Raw genomic sequence first — 18708 nt, forward strand, 5'->3', positions numbered from 1 at the left:
ATGACTAGAATTTATTCCAGTAACCAGTCCTGCTAGGTATTTTTACTTTTATACCTTTTTTTTCCTTCAAAGTGCAGCAACTTCCTCCAGGGCCATATAGCAGGAAGAGTGGGTGTATGCTAAACATGAGACATCTTTCTGAATTGATCATGTCAAGATTTATCAGTTTGGAAACTAATCAGTTTCAAAAAATCGATCCACCTGATGTTCAAACCCTCATTTATTATACTGGCAACCAAAACATCTGAAATCATTGTGTCACCAAACCCCATTGAAAGGTAGAGAGAAGCTCCTCAAATTCATAGTTACGCTAAAGGACATGAATATATTTTACAGTAATCCCTGTAAAATTAAGAAAGATATAAAGAATGATAATAAAGTTCCTATAAAAATAACATTTCTGTATCAGAAGAGAATGTGGCTTGGAAATTCTTGGTGGATTCATTTCAGATCCAAAGTTAGACCTAAAGGGAACTATCAGTTTTGGGTCTCAGGAATCCAGATGTTCTACAAGTGCCAGCCTGTCACCTGGTACACTGGGACGAAAAATGACTCTCATGACACTTTATCATTCCTTTTTCAAAAATTGTTTTTTAAATTTTGTCATTTTATTATCTATTTTACAAAGTTGTTCATGATGATTTGTTGCAGTCATTCAATATTCCAACACCAATCCCACCACCTTTGCACCTTCTCACCTGTATTATTTCTAATTTTTCCAACCACCCCTTAATACTACCCCAACAGCAGGATCTCAGTAATTTGTTTTATATTATATTACTTGTTATAAATAATTTGCTAAAAGAATGATAAAAAATGCTTCCTTCGAAAAAGTTAGTGATGATTGTTGTATCTCACCATTGAGCTATTATGTAAGCTTATTATTTAAGAGGTCACTAGTATGTTGTTACAGGTTAAGCCTTCTATGTTGAAATCTTGTTATCAAGATTTGATGCCTTCTACGTTACATCTTATCCAATCTTGTGTCCACTCCTGTTTTATCAGTACTGTAGAGTTTTGGAGTGTTGCGTGGCCAGAAACGTGGCTGTGTGCTCGAGAAAGTTCAAAGTTTTTAATGGATGAAAAAAGTGGAGTTAAATTTTTAACTGGATGGCAGATTTTGGCTGTGTATGTGACTACTAGAGCTTCCAGAAATACAGGGAGGTGGAGAAGATAGCTCATCCCCAACTCCATGAAAGACTGAGATTTCAGTCACAAAACCCGCTTAATTGAATTTTTTTTTTTAATTTATTTATTGAATCACTGTGGGAAAGGTTACAAAGCTTTCAGGTTTATGTCTCAGTCATGCAAATATCAAACACATTTCCCTTTACCAATACTTATTTTTTCCCATGAAGAACCCCAATAAAACCCCACCCCCCACCCCTCCCCGTCCCTGTGAGGCAGATGAATTCTAGTTAACACTCTATCCGCTTTGATTAGATTGTTTCAATAACAGATTCGCCACTATTATTTAGAGTTTACCCCCCCCCCCAAATCAGACATGCTGAAAAAGCATTGTGAAGTGATTTGCTTTCTACAGCTGTGTTCAAGGATTAAATGTTGGTTTTGGATTTCTGCTATTTTACCTATTGACCCTGGAAGTATTTCTACTGAAAGTCAGATAGTTAAGAAATTGGTTTCTGTGTTCTGGAGTCGTGGCCGTGCTGGAGAGCCGCTCGTGGGGGGCAACTGGTGGCCTCGGTAGGGCGTGAAGGGCGGAGCGAAACGCCCCCCTACCCATGAGGTTTTAGTCGCCCCCACACTCCCGGCTCATACCTGCTGTCCACAAGGCTCCCATGTGGCCGCCATCTTTCTTTCCAGAGAGGAGACCATATGGGATCCTGGTAATCAAACCCTGGTCGGCCGCGTGCAAGGCAAACACCCTACCCACTGTGCTATCTCTCCAGCCCCAACAGATTAATTTCTGGATGAGGCTCACTTGAGCAGTAGCATGTTCTGTAGTCCTGAGAAAGCAGCCATGCAAAGATCCAGGGAAAAGTAGTCACTTAATATTATTATGATGATACATTTATCACAAATATCATAATTCTGATGTTATGTGCATTATATAAGGTCAATTAAGGTTTTTAAAATTGAATCACCATGAGAACAGTTACAAAGCTTTCAGGCTTAAGTCTTGGTCATACAATGATCAAACACCCTTCCCTTCACCAGTGCACATTTTCCACTACCAAGAACCCCAGTATATCCCCCATCCCCAGGAGTGTTTGCTCCATTTCTTTGAATAATGTCATGGGTATCGTAATAGGGATCACATTGAATTTGTACAGTGCTTTGGGAAGTATTGCCATTTTGACATTGTTAATTCTCCCGATTCATGAACAGGGGGTATTTTTCCATTTCCTCGTGTTCTCTTTTATTTCCTGAAGTAGCGTTTTGTAGTTTTCTTTGTACAGGTCCTTTACTTCCTTAGTTAAGCTGATTCCTAGGTACTTGATTTTCTGGGGCACAATTGTGAATGGGATTGTTTTCTTCGTGTCACTTTCTTCTCTTTCACTATCTGCGTGTAGGAGAGCCATGGACTTTTGGGTATTGATTTTATAGCCTACAACTTTACTATACAAGTTTATTGTTTCTAGAAGTTCATGGTACAGGTTATAGGGTTTTCTAAGTATAGTATCATATCATCTGCAAATAGTGAGAGCTTGATTTCTTCCTTTGCTACCTGGATGCCCTTAATATCTTTTTCTTGCCTAATCGCTATTGCAAGTACTTCCAGTACTATATTGAACAGTAGTGGAGAGAGTGAGCATCCTTGTCTCGTCCCTGATCTTAGAGGGAAGGCTCTCGGTTTTTCCCCGTTGAGGATGATGCTTGCTGTAGGCTTGTGATAGATGGCTTTAACTATGTTGAGGAAAGTCCCCTCTATCCCCATTTTGGCGAGAGTTTTCATCATAAACAGGTACTGGATCTTGTCAAATGCTTTCTCTGCATCTATTGATATGATCATATGATTTTTATCTTTTCTTTTGTTGATATGATGGATTATGTTGATTGATTTCCGAATGGTGTATGATCTTTTTGATGAGTTGTTGAATTCTATTTGCTAGTATTTTGTTGAGAATATTCGCGTCCGTGTTCATCAGGGATATGAGTCAGTAGTTTTCTTGTGCTGTCTTTGTTTCCTTTTGGTATTAGACAGATATGGGCTTCGTAGAAACTTTTTCGGAGAGTTTTCTGTTTTTTCAATTTCCTGGAAAAGCTTGAGAAAAACTGGAAATAGGTCCTCTTTAAATATTTGGAAAAATTCGCTAGTGAATCCACCTGGACCTGGGCTTTTGTTTTTGGGAAGACTTTTGATTACAATTTCAATTTCCTTGATGTTAATAGGTCTATTCAGGTACTCTATATCTTCTTGATTCAGCTTTGGGAGATTATAGGAATCCAGGAATTTATCCATTTCTTCTAGATTCTCTTGTTTCGTGGCATACAGACTTTCAAAGTAGTCTCTGGTGATCTTTTGAATATCTTTGGTTTCTGTTGTGATATCTCCATTCTTATTTCTGATTCCATTTATTAGGGTTCTCTCTCTCTGTTTCTTTGTGAATATTGCTAGTGGTTTATCTATCTTATTTATTTTCTCGAAGAAGCAGCTCTTGGTTTCATTGATCTTTCGGATTGTTTCTTTGGTTTCTATGTCGTTGATTTCTGCTCTAAGTTTTATGATCTCTTTCCTTCTGCCTGATTTGGGTTCCTTCTGTTGATCCTTTTCTAAGATCTTGAGCTGTGAAGTCAAGCTGTTTATGTTCATCCTTTCTTCTGTCCTGACACATGCTTGCAGAGCTATAAATTTTCCCCTTAATACAGCTTCAGATGCAGTTCTGGTAGCTTGTGTCTTCATTCTCATTTGTTTCCAAGTATCTTTTGATTTCGTCCTTGACTTCCTTCCTGATCCACTCATTGTTCAGCATTGAGTTGTTTAATTTACAGGTGTTTGATTTGGTACTCTGTGTCTGTGTGTGATTCACTTATATGCTTAGTGCATCATGGTCTGAAAAAATTGTTGATACTATTTTTATCTTACTGATTCTATTGAGGTATGTTTTGTGGGCTGGAGCAATAGCACAGAGGGTAGGGCATTTACCTTGCATGCAGCCAACATGGCCAACCCGAGTTTGATTCCTCTGCCCCTCTCGGAGGGCCTGGCAAGCTACCAAGAGTATCTCACCCGCACAGCAAAGGGTGGCAAGCTACCTGTGGTGTATCCGATATGCCAAACACAGTAACAACAAAGTCTCACAATGGAGACGTTACTGGGCCCGCTCGAACAAATCAATGAACAACGGGAGGACAGGGACAGTGATGTTTTGTGGCTTAGGACATGGTCTATTTTGGAAAAATTTCCATGCGCACTGGAGAAGAATGTGTATTCTTTCTTTTTGGGGTGTAAAGCCCTGGATAGGTCTATAAGCCCTTTCTCTTCTATTTCTTCTTTCAAAGCCAATGTTTCCTTGCTGAGTTTTGTTCTTGCTGATCTATCCAGAGATGATAAGGCGATATTGAAGTCTCCAGCTACTATTGTGTTGCTAGCAATGCCCTCCTTAAGATCTGTTAGCAGTTGTTTTAAATATTTAGCTATTCCCTCATTAGATGCGTATACATTTAAGAGTGTGATTCTTCCTGTTATTTATATTATTATTTAGTGACAAACTGTGCATTTCTTCCCTTCATACGTCTCACAGAAGGATAAAGTGACACTCTAAGTCCAGTCACTTATCCACACAAAAAAGCACTGAAAACACCTCTTGGGTGCAAAAGTCACGATGGGAAACCAATTCAGAGCCCACCACACTTAGCGAGTGAAGATGGTAGCCCTAAAGATTCAACCAATAATAATCAGCTATAATCTCTCTGATAAGGACTTTAAAGAGGAAATGTTTAGGATGCCTAAGGAGTTCAAAGGAATAATGGAACAGACAGACAATAAGACACAAGAGAAATGTGAAAACTGCAAATAGAAGGGACAGAGTGAAAGCATTTGGGAGGTGAAATACTCCAAGACACAACCTAAATAGAATGAATAAAGCCATAGAAATACAATATTGAAAGCAGTAGATCAAAGGAAGAAATTGCATAAAAACAAGCATCAGTAAGACTTACAGCAGATTTATCATTTGAGACCCGCTTGGCCTGAAGACAATAGTGAGATATACAGCCTCGATATCATTTTCTTGCCTAGTTACTCTAGCAAGAACTTCCAGTGCTGTACGAGTACTGAATAAAAATGGCAAGAGTGGGCAACCTTATTTTGTGCCTGATCTTAGAGGGAAAGGTTTCAATTTTTCCCATTCAGTGTGTTTGCTGTGGACTTGTGCTAACTGACTTGGACTATGTTGAGGAAATTTCTTTCAATTCCCGTTTTGTCGAGAGTTGTTTTTGTTTTGTTTTTATCATGTATGGGTGCTGGATCTTCTTGAATGCTTTCTCTGCATTTATTTATATTATCATCTGGTTTTGTTTGATCCTTTATTAATAAAAGGTAAAGGCCCTCCCGTTGATCGTCGATTTGCTCGAGCGGGCCCAGTAACGTCTCCATTGGAGACTTTGTTGTTACTGTGTCTGGCATATCGAATACTCCCGGTAGCTTGCCGGGCTCTCGGAGAGGGGCGGAGGAATCGAACTCGGGTTGGCCATGTTGGCCGCATGTAAGGCGAACGCCCTACCCGCTGTGCTATTGCTCCAGCCCTCCTTTATTAATATGGCCTATTAAATTGATTGTGTATATTTGTGTGTATATTAAATCATCCTTGCATCCTCAGGATGAAACCAACTTGGTCCTCGTCTATGATCTTTTTGATGAGTCGTTGGAGTTGATTTACTAGTATTTTGCTGAGCATCTTCGCATCTGTGTTCACTGGGGATATTGGTCTGTAACTTTCTCTTTTTATTTTATCTTTTCTCTCTTTTCTTCTTTGCTTTTGGAATCAGGGTAATGTTTACTTCATAGAAACTGTTTATTATGTTTCTGTTTCTTAAATTTCCTGGGGGGAACCTGAAAAGGATTGGCAGCAGGTCTTGTTTTTTTTTTTTAGATAATTTTATTTATTGAATCACCGTGAGAGCAGTTACAAAGCTTTCAGGTTTAGGTCTTGGTCATACAATGAAACACCCATACCTTCACCATTGCTCATTCTCCTCCACCAAAACCCCCAATATACCCCTATCCTACACCCTCCCCCTACTTATGGGTCAGATGATTTCCACATTATTCTCTCTGTACTTTGATAAAATTCAATATTTTGACACCAGACCCATCATTATTATTTGGGATTTTACCCCAAAACTCACATCTGCCAAAAAGGCAAGAGTAGACATTTGTTTTCTATTGCTGGTTAAGAATAACATATGTTGTCAGGGCCAGGGCGATAGCACAGTGGGTAGTGTGTTTGCCTTGCACGCGGCCGACCTGGGTTTGGTGCCCGGCATCCCATATGGTCCCCCGAGCACTGCAGGAGTGATTTCTGAGTTAAGAGCCAGGAGTGACCCCTGAGTGTCGCTGGGTGTGACCCTAAAAGCAAAATAATAATAATAATAATAATAACAATAATAATAACATGATGTTGCGTGGCTGCAGTAGTGGCCGCGCAACTTTGAAATTCTGAGATTTTAACACTGAAATCTGGAGGGATTTCTGCCAAAACCTGCTGGGTTCTGAGATTTGTTCCTGAGTGTCTGGGGTCATGGCCGTTAAGCAGCTTGATCAGGATCCAGAAAGGCCGTTCATGGGTGGAGACTCGGGGTCTCTTTAGGACGAGGAGGAAAGGGCCAGCTCCACCCCCATCCCGTGAAGCCCCGTGTGTCTTGTCACTGAGGGTCCAAACCTGACTGTCCAGTGGCCTCTGGAGGATGGCAGCCACCGAGCCACCTAGGGGGACCAGGCAGAGGGACAACACACTTTCACCCCTGGGGTGGCTCAGTGACAGTAACCTACTGCGGGGTCTGGACGCATTCTGCCAAAAGCCACTGGGTTCTGAGATTTATTTCTGAGTCTCTGGACCATGGCTGTTAAGTAGGTTGATCAGGAGCCAGAGAGGCTGTTCCTGGGTGAGGACTTGGCGTCTCGTTGGGGTGGGGAGGAAAGGGCTGGCTCCACTCCCATCCCGTGAGGCCCCACGTGTCTCATCACTGAGAGCCCAAGCCTGACTGTCCAATGGTCTCTGGAGGATGGCGGCCACCGGGCCACCAGGGGGAACAGGCCAAGGCACAAAAACTATTCCCACCTGGTTTAGCCCAGCGCCAGTAATCTACTGCAGGGGACCAGACGCATTTCTGCCACAAGCCGTGGGTTTCGAGATTTGTTTCTGATTCTCTGGGATCATGGCCATTAAACGGCTTGATCAGGAGCCAGAGAGGCTGTTCATGGGCAGCGATTCAGGGGTCTTGTTGGCATGGGGAGGAAAGGGTCAGCTCCACCCCCATCCTGTGAGGCCCTGTGTGTCTCTTTTCACTGAGGGCCCAAACCTGACTGTTCAATGGCCTCTGGGGGATGGCAGCCAACGAGCCACCAAGGGGTAACGAATGAAGGGACAGCACCCTTTCCCCCCTGGGGTGGCCCAGTGACAGTAACCTACTGTGGTGTCCGGACCCATTTCTGTCAAAAGCCGCTGGGTTTTGAGATTTGTTTCTGAGTATCTGGGATCATGACCATTAAGTAGCTTGATCAGGAGCCAGAGAGGCTGTTTGTAGGTGGCGTCTCAGGGTCTTGTTGGGGTGGGAAGGAAAGGGCTGGCTCCACCCCCATCCCATGAGGCGCCATGTGTCTCGTCACTGCAGGCCAAAACCTTACTGTCCAGTGGCCTCTGGCAAATAGTGCCAGTGGACCGCCAAGGGGAACAGGCAAAGGCACGAAACCTATTCCCACCTGGGTTGGCCCCGCACCAGTAATCTACTAGAGGGACCAGACGTATTTCTGCCAACAGCCAATGGGCTTTGAGATTTTTTTTCTGAGTCTCTGGGATCATGGCCTTAAGCAATTTGATCAGGAACCAGAGAGGCCATGCCTCCAATTATATAGTTGAGCCCGAGGTTCTTTGTGGATGTGTCTCCCACATACCTAACTTTTGGCTGTTTACTTTCTTGCTAAACTTTGCCCCAAGTTTTTGGGGTCTGGCCAAAGTCACAGCAGCAACTTTGGAGTATCTGGAAGTCTGACGGCGCCATCCAGCTGCTGATGCACTTGCCTCACAGGTACAGATTGACCTGCTGGCAGCACCGTACCCCCTATCACGTCTTCTTTAAAATTGTAAAAGAACTACTTGCTAGTGAATGCAGCTGTGTCTGGGATTTTGTTTTGGGGTAGACTTTTTGATTAATGTTTTGATTTCTTTAAGACTGATATATCTGTTTAGATGTTCCATATCTTCTTGGTTCAGTCTTGGGAGCTTCTAAGAGTCCAAAATTGAATTTATTCATTTATCATAGCTTCTCTCATTTTGTGGTATAAAAATTCTCAAAGTAAATCTCTTATGATTCTTTGAATTTCTGTGATTTCAGTTACGATGTTCCTCTTTTATGTGTTATTCGGGCTGGAGCGATAGCACAGCGGTAGGGCGTTCGCCTTACAAGCAGCCTACATGGCCGACCCGAGTTCGATTCCTCCGCCCCTCTTGGAGAGCCCGGCAAGCTACCGAGAGTATTCGATATGCCAAACACAGTAACAACAAAGTCTCCAATGGAGATGTTACTGGGCCCGCTCGAAGAAATCCACGATCAACGGGAGGGCCTTTACCTTTACCTTTACCTCAGTAAATTAGAGTTCTCTCTCTTTCTCTCTCTTTCGTTGTATCTTGCTGGTGATTTATAAATCTTGTTTGTTTTTTCAAAGAATCAGCTCTTGGTTTCATTGATTCTTTGGATAGATTATTTGGATTTCAGTTCATTAATTTCTGCTCTGAGTTTTATTATTTCCTTTCTCCTGCCTACTTTGGCCACCTTTTGTTGATCATTTTCCAATTTCTTAAGATGTGCAGTCAAGTCATTTATGTGGGCTCTCTCTCTTTTTTTTTTCTGTCACACTTGGCGATGCACAGGGTTTACTCCTGGCTCATGAACTCAGGAATTACTTCTGGTGGTGCTTGGGAGACCATTGTGGGATTCTGGGAATCGAACCCAGGTCAGCCGCGTGCAAGGCAAAGACTCTACATGCTGTGCTATTGCTCCAACCCCTGTGGGCTCTTTCTTTCTTTTTGATGAATGTTTTCATAGTCATGAACTTTCCTCTTAACACCGCTTTAGCTGTTTCCCAGAAGTTCTGGCAGGTCATATCCTCATTTTCGTTTTTTTTTCCAGGAATCTTTTTGATTTCTCTCTGGCCCACTGGTTGTTCAGTAACAAGATGCTTAATTTTCAGGTTATTGAGTTATTATTCTGTTTCTGCTATTAACTTCTATTTTCATTGGATCATTGTTTGAGAAGATGGTAAAATTTCTATCTTCAACCTCTAGACTGTGAAAGTATCTTTCGTGGCTCAAAATGTGGTTTATTTTACAGAATATTTCATATCCACTGGATAAGTATGTGTGTTCAGCTTTTGGGGGATGAAAAGCCACATATATATGTATGTATATATATATACATTTATATATACACCCAACACACACATGCGCACACACACACATGTATATACAGCCAAAACACACAGATATACAATATATATAATACTGGAACAATGTTTATTTTATTTTATTTTTGGTGATAATATGGATAGATCTTTATTTTTAATTATTTTATTTATTTTATTTCTTATTAGTCTAGGAATACTGCTATTTATTCAGCCATCGATTAAGCTGATTGAATTGGGCATGAACTCCACATTACTTTAGAAAAACCTTTTTTTATGGAATTTCCGTAGATAGACCATTACAAAACTGTTCATAATTGGGTTTTAGCCATACAATGATCCAGCACCCATCCCTCCACCGTGTAGATTTACCACCACCAATGTCCCTTGTTTCCCCATCTAATCCCCCAATACCTCCCCCCAACCCCCAGCCTCCCTCTGTGGAAGGCAACTTCCTTCCTGTTATCTCTCTCTCTTTTTCCTTTTGTGTATTATGGTTTGCAATACAGGGGCTAAGAGGTCATGGTATTTGTTCAAGGCACAGAGGAGGGAGAATCAGGCCCTTGATTCAACTGGGTTCAGTAGTTGCTTTGTCACATTTGCCAATTGTCTCTGAGTGAAGGAACCCACTTGATCATTTAACTGTGCACTAGGCAAATGTACTGTTTTAGTCATATGGATGTACCGTGTAGTTGGCTTGTGTATCAGTCTCAAAGTTCCGTTTTTTTTAAGTCCTATGTTTGGTAAAGTAAAGGAAAACACTGTGAACAGTGAAACTCTCCTCTGGCTCTCATTATAAAAATGTATTCTTAGAGGACATTGTGATTTGTGTCGCATAGAAAACTTGCATAATGTTCTCTATTCTTGATGTACCAGAATCTTTCCACTAACCAGTCCTGCCTGGTATTTATGCTCTACTTTTCTATATTTCTTCAAACTGTAGCAAAAATTCCTTCAGGGCCGTATAGCAGAAAGAGTGGGTACGTACTAAACACGAGACGTCTTTTTGAAGTGATCACATCAAGATTCATCAGTTTTGAAACTAGTCAATCTATGCTGATTTCATGATTTTTATCAAACTCTCATCTATTATATGGGCAACAAAAATATCCCAAATCAATGCGTCACCAAAGCCCTTGGGAAGGTAGAGAGCAGCCCCTCAGATTCAGGGTTCTGCCGAGGGCACAAATATATTTTAAAGTAATCTCTAAAAAATCCAAAACGATGGAAGGGATGATAAAACGTTTCTGTATAAAAATGAACATTTCCTTAAAACAGAGGAGAATGTGGTTTGTGAATTCTTGGTGGATTCATTCAGATTCAAAGTTAAACTTATTAATTCGGTTCTCAGAAATCGAGATGCTTAATGAATACCAGCTTGTCCAAGGGCATATTGGGATGAAAGAAGGCTCTCACATACCCTTTTGGCAATCCTTTTTTAAAACACCGTTGGAATGACCCTTCATTTAAGTTCCCCTGTCTCCTTTACTTTGGCAGTTCTTTGTTGCAGTGTCTCTTCCCTTGGTCTCAGAGCTCACACTGGTCGTGGAGTTCGGTGGGTTTCCCTAGTCACACCGTCTTCTAGTGGCAGGGTAGACATCACAATCAGGGGTAGCATGGCTTGGTCCACATCAGCCCACGTGTGCGAGGCTCACCACCAAGCCACATCCTGGGTCCTTACATTTCTCCTTTGTAATCAAGATTATATAAAACACTGCTGAAGAGTGTCTTGATAGTCATACATTTCCATGTTCTGTTAAATAGTAGCCTGCTATGTTACTGCTGACCCAGGCAGGAGGGAGGAAGTTGGAGCAAAGTGGGAACGGTGTGCTCTTCCGTAGGAAAGTTGCAAGCGTGCAGTGAAGCGAGGCTTTCAGTGGGATGCGGTGTGCCTGGTGACCAGACCTGCAGGGACCTGTTTCCTCACACCCAAATTTGTTACCTAACTGGCAGTGCTTGGCTCCGGGAATCCTCCAAAGGTGACTGACTGATCACTGATTTGCTCAGATCCTGGAGCCCTGGGATGGTTGGCTGCATTTCTGGCCAGCGCTTGAGCTTGATATTGAAATTTTCCAGTGAAATTACAAAGAGCACCTGAGCCTGGGCCAGAGCAATGCGGGAGACAGAGAGAGCACAACAGGGTTTCGGGGAGACACTAGCTCCCTCAACCCCCCTAACCCGCCCCCAACCCTTTTACCGTCTCCCTTCCGGGGAACTTTCTGTCCTTTCTCTTCAGCATCCTGGTGCTCTTGCTCACCTAAAAGCCAGTGCTCTCAGGAACGCTTTCTGCGGTGGTTTCACCATTTCCCCTCTCTCCTCTCCCAATTCCTGTGCAGAAAGCGCAGGTGTTGCGTCTCCATCCCCTTATTCCATTCTCTGTTCCATCCCTGTGGGTTCAGGGATCCTGAGGGCCAGAGGTTCATGTGAGGATTCGTTCTGCCTGTTTTCCCAGCGTCTCTCTCATTCAATTCTCCATAGAACATGTCACAAACATGACCAACCAGTTCAGGGCTGGATGCGGTGTCTGCAAGGTAAGTTGAAGGGAAGTTGTGGACTGTTACAAGTTGTACTTTATTTTCTACTACTGAGATATATCACCAAGTTCTTAATGTGAAAAGCTAAGATACGGATTCAGTAGAGTAGGGTGGGCCCTAATTCAGTGTCCTGTTCCCCTGAGAGGACAGTCATATAAAGATCCAGGAAAATGGCATGCAAGGTCATGATGAAATATTTATCACAAATATTGTCTGTCATGATCCAAAGAGTAACAATGGGATTAGTAACCCCCTGGGAGGGTTAGGAAAGACTCGTCTGGCCTGAGCACTGTAGTGTGAGAACTACTGTGTCCATACAATATAACTAATATTATTAAGTAGAATTAAGAGTCTCCTGCCCCCGCGCCTGGCTGTCCTCGCCAGGCCCCTTGGAGGAGGGCGAGTTGAGTTTCCCTCCCCACCTTGAGCAGAGCTCTGGCAGCCAAAGACCTCCAGAACCAGCCACAACCATGCTGAGACCACTCTCCACACAGATGAATGTACTGGCAGAGAAACAAAGGCATGTAGGTTCCGGGGCTGAGATTCCAAGCCTGCTCCGATCGGGGTGGAGCATCCTCCACCCAGATCCTCCATCTCTCAGTAGGCAGGGGTCATACCCACCAACTGCCCACTGGCGCTGTGTGATCCTATCAATGGCCAAGACCCAATATGCCAAATACCAGTAACAATGATGGGTCTCATTCTCCTAACCCTGAAAGAGCCTTGAATATGGCCCTTTTTGAAATCTCAGGGCTAGGGCGAAGGAGACGTTACTGGGGCCTGCTCGAGGCAATCGGCAAACAAGAGGATGATCGTGATAGTGATCATGAGAATTAAGAATCAATGATTGTTGGACTAAGGAAAGGAGAAATGCTCCTTAGGCCTTTACATCTGCTGATTGAATGACCACACCTATGTGTGGTGGCTACCACAGTGCTTGGAGATATGGTGCCAGACGAAGGCAGTGCGAGTCGGAGTGTGGAGAAACTAGCATGGGGGACAGGAGGAGATGGGAATGAGAGGCAGTGAGAGACTGGAATGGGACGCTCAGTGAGACTGGAACAGGTGCTTGGGGAGAATGGAATAAACGGCAACTGATCACCAACCAGCCTGGCAGCCTCGTTTCCTCTTTCATCTGCCCCTTTGCCACTGGCCATCGGGGTTGGGGAAGCAGCCGAGACCACTGAACAGAGGCAGGGAGAGAGTGCCGCGGTTTCATACTTATTTTGTGATTACACAATTTGTGCTTATAAAAGGAATCCAGTGAATCAGTAGATGGCTTTAACCAAAATAGCTATTTCAATCATGTTCATTCTTTCAAGTCATGAATACCTGACACTTTCTGTTTATTTGTCTTCTCTGCCCTGCCCCCAAATGCTGTCTTCATTTTCAGTGCGCAAGCCTTTCATCTCCTTTTCCCTTGTATATTTAGGTTTTCTTTGATCTCTATCTGCAGTGATTGTAAATGGTATTGTGATTGCTGTGTTTGTTATTTTTCTTTCTTCTATCTCATTGTTTATATGTGAAGATGCGAACAATTTTTTTTAGAATCTTTTTTTTTACTTGCTCTTTGGGTCACACCCAGCGATGCCCAGGGATTATCCCTGGTTCTGCACTCTGGAATTATCCATGGCAGTGCTGGGTGAACCATTTGGGATTTTGTGGATCAACCTCGGGTTGGCCGCATGTAAGGCAAATGCCCTACCTGCTGTACTAACGCTCTGGCCCTGCAACCAAATTTTTTCTTTTTGTTTTTTTGTTTTTGGGTCACACCCAGCGATGCTCAGGGGTTATTCCTGACACTGCACTCAGGAATTACTCCTGCCAGTGCTGGGGAGACAATATGGGATGCCGTGAATCAAACCCGATTGGCTGAGTGCTAGGCAAATATGCTACCTGCTGTACTATCGCTCTGGCTCTGCTACCAAATTTATATATTAATTTAATATCTTATCATTTTATTGAAATCAGTAATTATTCTAGTAGTTTTTTCATGGACATAGGGTTTTCTATTTACATTATCATGTCATCTTCCATACCTATAGTTTTCTTTTTTCAGTTTGGATTTTTTTGACATCACAGATTAATTTTTTATATTTACTAAAATAATTTAGACTTTTCATAGTCTCTCTTTAGCATTATTTTTTAAATTTAATTTAATATTTAATTGAATCGCTGTGAGATAAAGTTACAAAACTTTCATGATATTGCGTTTCAGTCACACAGTGATCAAACACACATGCTTCCACCAGTGTGTGTTTTTCCCCCACCAATATCCCCAGTATTGCTCCCACCAACTCCACCCCACGCCTTGTCTCTGTTGCAGGTACTTTCCTTCTTATTTTCCTTCTTACTCTCTCTCTACTTTTGGGTATTGTGGTTTTCAATACAGATACTGAGAGGCCATTATGTATGGTCTTTGGTCTACTTTAATACACACCTCCCATTCCAAATGATCCTTCCAACTAACATTGACTTAGTGGTCTCTTCCCTATCCCAAATTCCTTCTCCCCAGGAGGCAGGCTTAGTTTGGACTTCTTTTATCCTGTTTATTCAGGAATGATTCTGACGAGAGCTTCCAAAACTGTGTGAAAGTACTGGCAGGTGCTTCTGAGAAACACGGGGCCGGTGAACACTTTGTGTGCATTACAGGTATAGAAGGAAACAAGTCAAGTCGATGAGTCAACTCATCACTTTTCCAGGACAGCCCATAGAGAGGCATTGCTGATCCTGTTTTAGCCTCTCATAGACTCAGAGTTTGGAATGAGCCAACACAAGCAGTAAGCCCAGTGAAGGGCAAATTTTCTTGCTCTGCTCGCCAGTGCTAAAGGGCTCCAAGGCTTTAGTTCAAACATCAATGAAACATGAATGCCTTCTACATCTGGGCAATCTGTATCATCTGAGGATAAATCCAAATGTTGATTTGAGTGATTAAAAAAACTACCAGATTAATTAAACAGACTTTGCTTTGGTGTCTCTGAATTCTTGGGGTCTCAAACATTACTTAATAGTTCAGCTCAAAGAGGAAATACAGTCTAGAACATGATCTTTGACCAATCAAAGAACAGAAGATCATTTAACAGGGTTAACTGGGTTAACAGAAATAAGAGCATGTTAATCTTTCCGTAATTTATTGTGCCTGAGTTTTTCTATAAACTGTGACAAGTTCAGAATCGGTTGCTACCTGCTCTGACTGTGTTTTCCGATGGCTCCCACTGTGTTGGCCGGTCTCTTTCCCCTGAGTGTCTGTCTCCTGCTGACATCTGGCCCCACCGAGGCAGGCAGGCTGCTGGTGGTGCCCATGGATGGGAGCCACTGGTTCACCATGAGCTCAGTGGTGGAGCAGCTGATCCACAGAGGGCACGAGTTAGTGGTGGTCATGCCAGAAGTGAGTTGGTATCTGAAGAAATCTTTGAATTTTACAGCCAAAACCTACTCCCTCCCTTACTCTCTGGAGGATTTGAATCATGAAATGAAAATTTTTGCTGACCATCAATGGAAAATTCGGGACAAGAATTTGATTTCTTTATTGACAAGCTCATCCAGCAAAATTTTTGATTATCTTTTCTCACACTGCAAGAGTGTGTTTGACGACAGGAAGCTAGTGAAATACTTGGAAGAGACTTCTTTCGACGCGGTGTTTCTAGATCCTTTTGATATGTGTGGTCTGATTATAGCCAAGTACCTGTCCCTTCCCTCTGTGGTCTTTACCAGGGGAGGATTTTGCCATTATCAGGATGAAGGGACGCAGTGCCCGAGTCCCCTGTCTTATGTCCCTAGAGCACTCTTAGGTTTCTCGGATACCATGACTTTCTGGGAGCGAGTGCAGAATCTCCTCTTCCACATGGAAGAACATTTATTTTGCCACTATTTACTGAAAGTGGCGGTAGATATTGCCTCTGAGAATTTGCAGACCACCATCACCCCCTATGACCTCCACAGCCACGTGTCCATGTGGTTGTTACGAACTGATTTTGTGTTGGACTATCCCAGACCCGTGATGCCCAACATGATCTTCGTCGGAGGCATCAATTGCCATGCGGGAAATCCCCTGACAGAGGTAAGCCCCACGCCTGAGCAGAGAAGAATCCGGCCATCAGTGCTGTACTTCTCTCTCTAAGTGATGGGATTTTCTGTGATCATTTAATTGTACATGTGAAAAATGTGGAATTGTTATTCTGATCATATAGATGTACTGTAGAGTTGGTTTATATGTCACTCCCAATGTCTTTTTTTCAAGTCCTTTGTTTTATAAAGTACTGGAAACCAATGTGAACAGTGAAACTCCCCGAACTGGAACTTTCTCCCTCTCATTACGGAACTGTATTTAGAGGTCTTTGTGATTTGTGTTGCATAAAAAAAAAATTGCACTATGTTCTCTGTTTTTGATGACTAGAATTAATTCCACTAACCAGTCCTGCTAGGTATTTTTACTTTTATACCTTTTTTTTCTTCAAAGTGCAGCAACTTCCTCCAGGGCCATATAGCAGGAAGAGTGGTTGTATGCTAAACATGAGACATCTTTCTGAATTGATCATGTCAAGATTTATCAGTTTGGATACTAATCAGTTTCAAAAAATCGATCCACCTGATGTTCAAACCCTCATTTATTATACTGGCACCCAAAATATCTGAAATCATTTTGTCACCAAACCCCATTGAAAGGTAGAGAGAAGCTCCTCAAATTCATAGTTATGCTAAAGGACATGAATATATTTTACAGTAATCCCTGTTAAATTAAAAAAGATACAAAGAATGATAATAAAGTTCCTATAAAAGTAATATTTCTGTATCAGAGGAGTATGTGTCTTGGAAATTCTTGGTGGATTCATTTCAGACCCAAAGTTAAACCTAAAGTTAACTATTAGTTTTGGGTCTCAGGAATCAAGATGTTCTACAAGTGCCAGCTCGTCATGTGGTACATTTGGACGAAAGATGACTCTCATGACACTCCTATCATTCCTTTTTCAAATTTTTTTCTGGTTTGTCACTTAAAAAAATTTTTTTAAAGTTGTTCATGATGATTTGTTACGGACATTCAATATTCCAACACCAATCCCACCACTTTTTTTAAAAATTAATTTTTATTAGTGAAACACCATGAGGTACAGTTGTAGACTTACAAATTTTTGTGCTTGGTTTTAGATTATACAATGATCAGATACCCATCCCTCCACCAGTGCCCATTTCCCACCACCATGGATCCCAGTATCCCTCCCACACCCATCCCCCATATCCCACCCTGCCTCTGTTCCAGGGCATTCCCTTTTGTTCTCTCTCTCCTTTTAGGTGTTGTGGTCTGCAAAAGAGGCATTGCGTGGCAATCATGTTCGGTCCATAGTCTACTTTCAACATGCATCTCCCATCCTGGGAGGATCCTCCAAACACCCTGTATTTGGTACTCCCTTTTCTACCTGAGCTGCCCTTTTCCCTAGAATGCTTGGCTTGTCTCTAGCAATCGAGTAATCCTCCTGGTACTGATCTCGGCTATTCTTGGGCATTAATCTCCTATTTTGTTACTTTATTTCCCCTGATGAATGCATCTTTTTATGTCTATCCCTCTCTTTTTGACTCATTTCGCTTAGCATGATTCTTTCCATGTAGTACCACTTGTATGTAAATCTCATGACTTCATCTTTTCTGACAGGTACATAGTACTCCATTGTGTAAATGTACCAAAGTTTCTTTAATCAGTCATCTGTTCTCCGGCACTCAGGTTTTTTCCATATTCTGGCTATTGTAAAGTGTGCTGCAATGAACAAACAAGTGCAGATGTCACTTCGACTATACATTTTTGCCTCTCTGGGATATATTCCCAGGAGTGGTATTGCTGGGTCAAATGGGAGCTCAAATTCTAATTTTTTGAGAATCGTCCATACTGTTTTCCAAAAGGGCTGAACCAGTCGGCATTCCCACCAACAGTGAAGGAGTGTCCCTTTCTTGCCACATCCGCACCAGCATCGGTTGCTTTTGTTCTTTTGAATGTGGGCCAGTCTCTGAGGTGTGAGATGGTATCTCATTGTGGTTTTGATCTGCATCTCCCTGATGATTAATGATGTAGAGCATTTTCTCATGTGATTTTTTGCCATTCGGATTTCTTCTTTGAGAAAGTTTCTGTTCATTTCTTTGCCCCATTTTTTGATGGGGTTGGATGTTTTCTTCTTGTGGAGTTCAACCAGTACTTTGTATATCCTTGATATCAACCCCCCGTCAGATGTGTATTCGGCGAATATCCTTTCCCATTCTGTAGACTGTCTTTGTATTTTGGTCACTGTTTTTTTTTTCTTTTTGGGTCACACCCGGCGATGCTCAGGGGTTACTCCTGGCTCATGCACTCAGGAACCGCTCCTGGCGGTGCTCGGGGGACCATATGGGATACTGGGAATCGAACCTGTGTCGGCCATGTTGGCTGTGTGCAAGACAAACACCCTACCCACTGTGCTATCGCTCCAGCCCCGGTCACTGTTTTTTTTTTTTTTGAGGTACAGAAGCTTCTTAGTTTAAGATAGTCCCATTTATCTATCTCTGTTTTCACTTGCTCGGCCAGTGGCGTGGCATCTTTGAAGATACCATTAGCTTCAATGTCATGGA

The 18708-nt window shown here is 42.4% G+C and overlaps 2 protein-coding genes across 3 annotated transcripts in view; both read left to right on the forward strand.

Moving 5' to 3' along the window:
• The window catches only part of LOC130030805 (UDP-glucuronosyltransferase 1A8-like), a 130068-nt gene that overhangs the window by 17507 nt on the left and 93853 nt on the right, over positions 1-18708 (forward strand). The gene's annotated exons all lie outside the window — the stretch shown is intronic.
• LOC130030107 (UDP-glucuronosyltransferase 1A10-like) lies at positions 15323-16237 on the forward strand. Its single transcript, XM_056121296.1, has one exon. The coding sequence runs from the start codon at positions 15323-15325 to the stop codon at positions 16235-16237; it is 915 nt and encodes a 304-aa protein (XP_055977271.1).

The sequence above is a fragment of the Sorex fumeus genome, unplaced genomic scaffold (assembly GCF_029834395.1).
Source record: "Sorex fumeus unplaced genomic scaffold, SorFum_2.1 ptg000005l, whole genome shotgun sequence".
Taxonomy (NCBI): Eukaryota; Metazoa; Chordata; class Mammalia; order Eulipotyphla; family Soricidae; genus Sorex; species Sorex fumeus.

Bases quoted from the DNA above. Each gene is read 5' to 3' on its own strand.
- LOC130030107 (XM_056121296.1), top strand. From the start codon at position 15,323: ATGGCTCCCACTGTGTTGGCCGGTCTCTTTCCCCTGAGTGTCTGTCTC.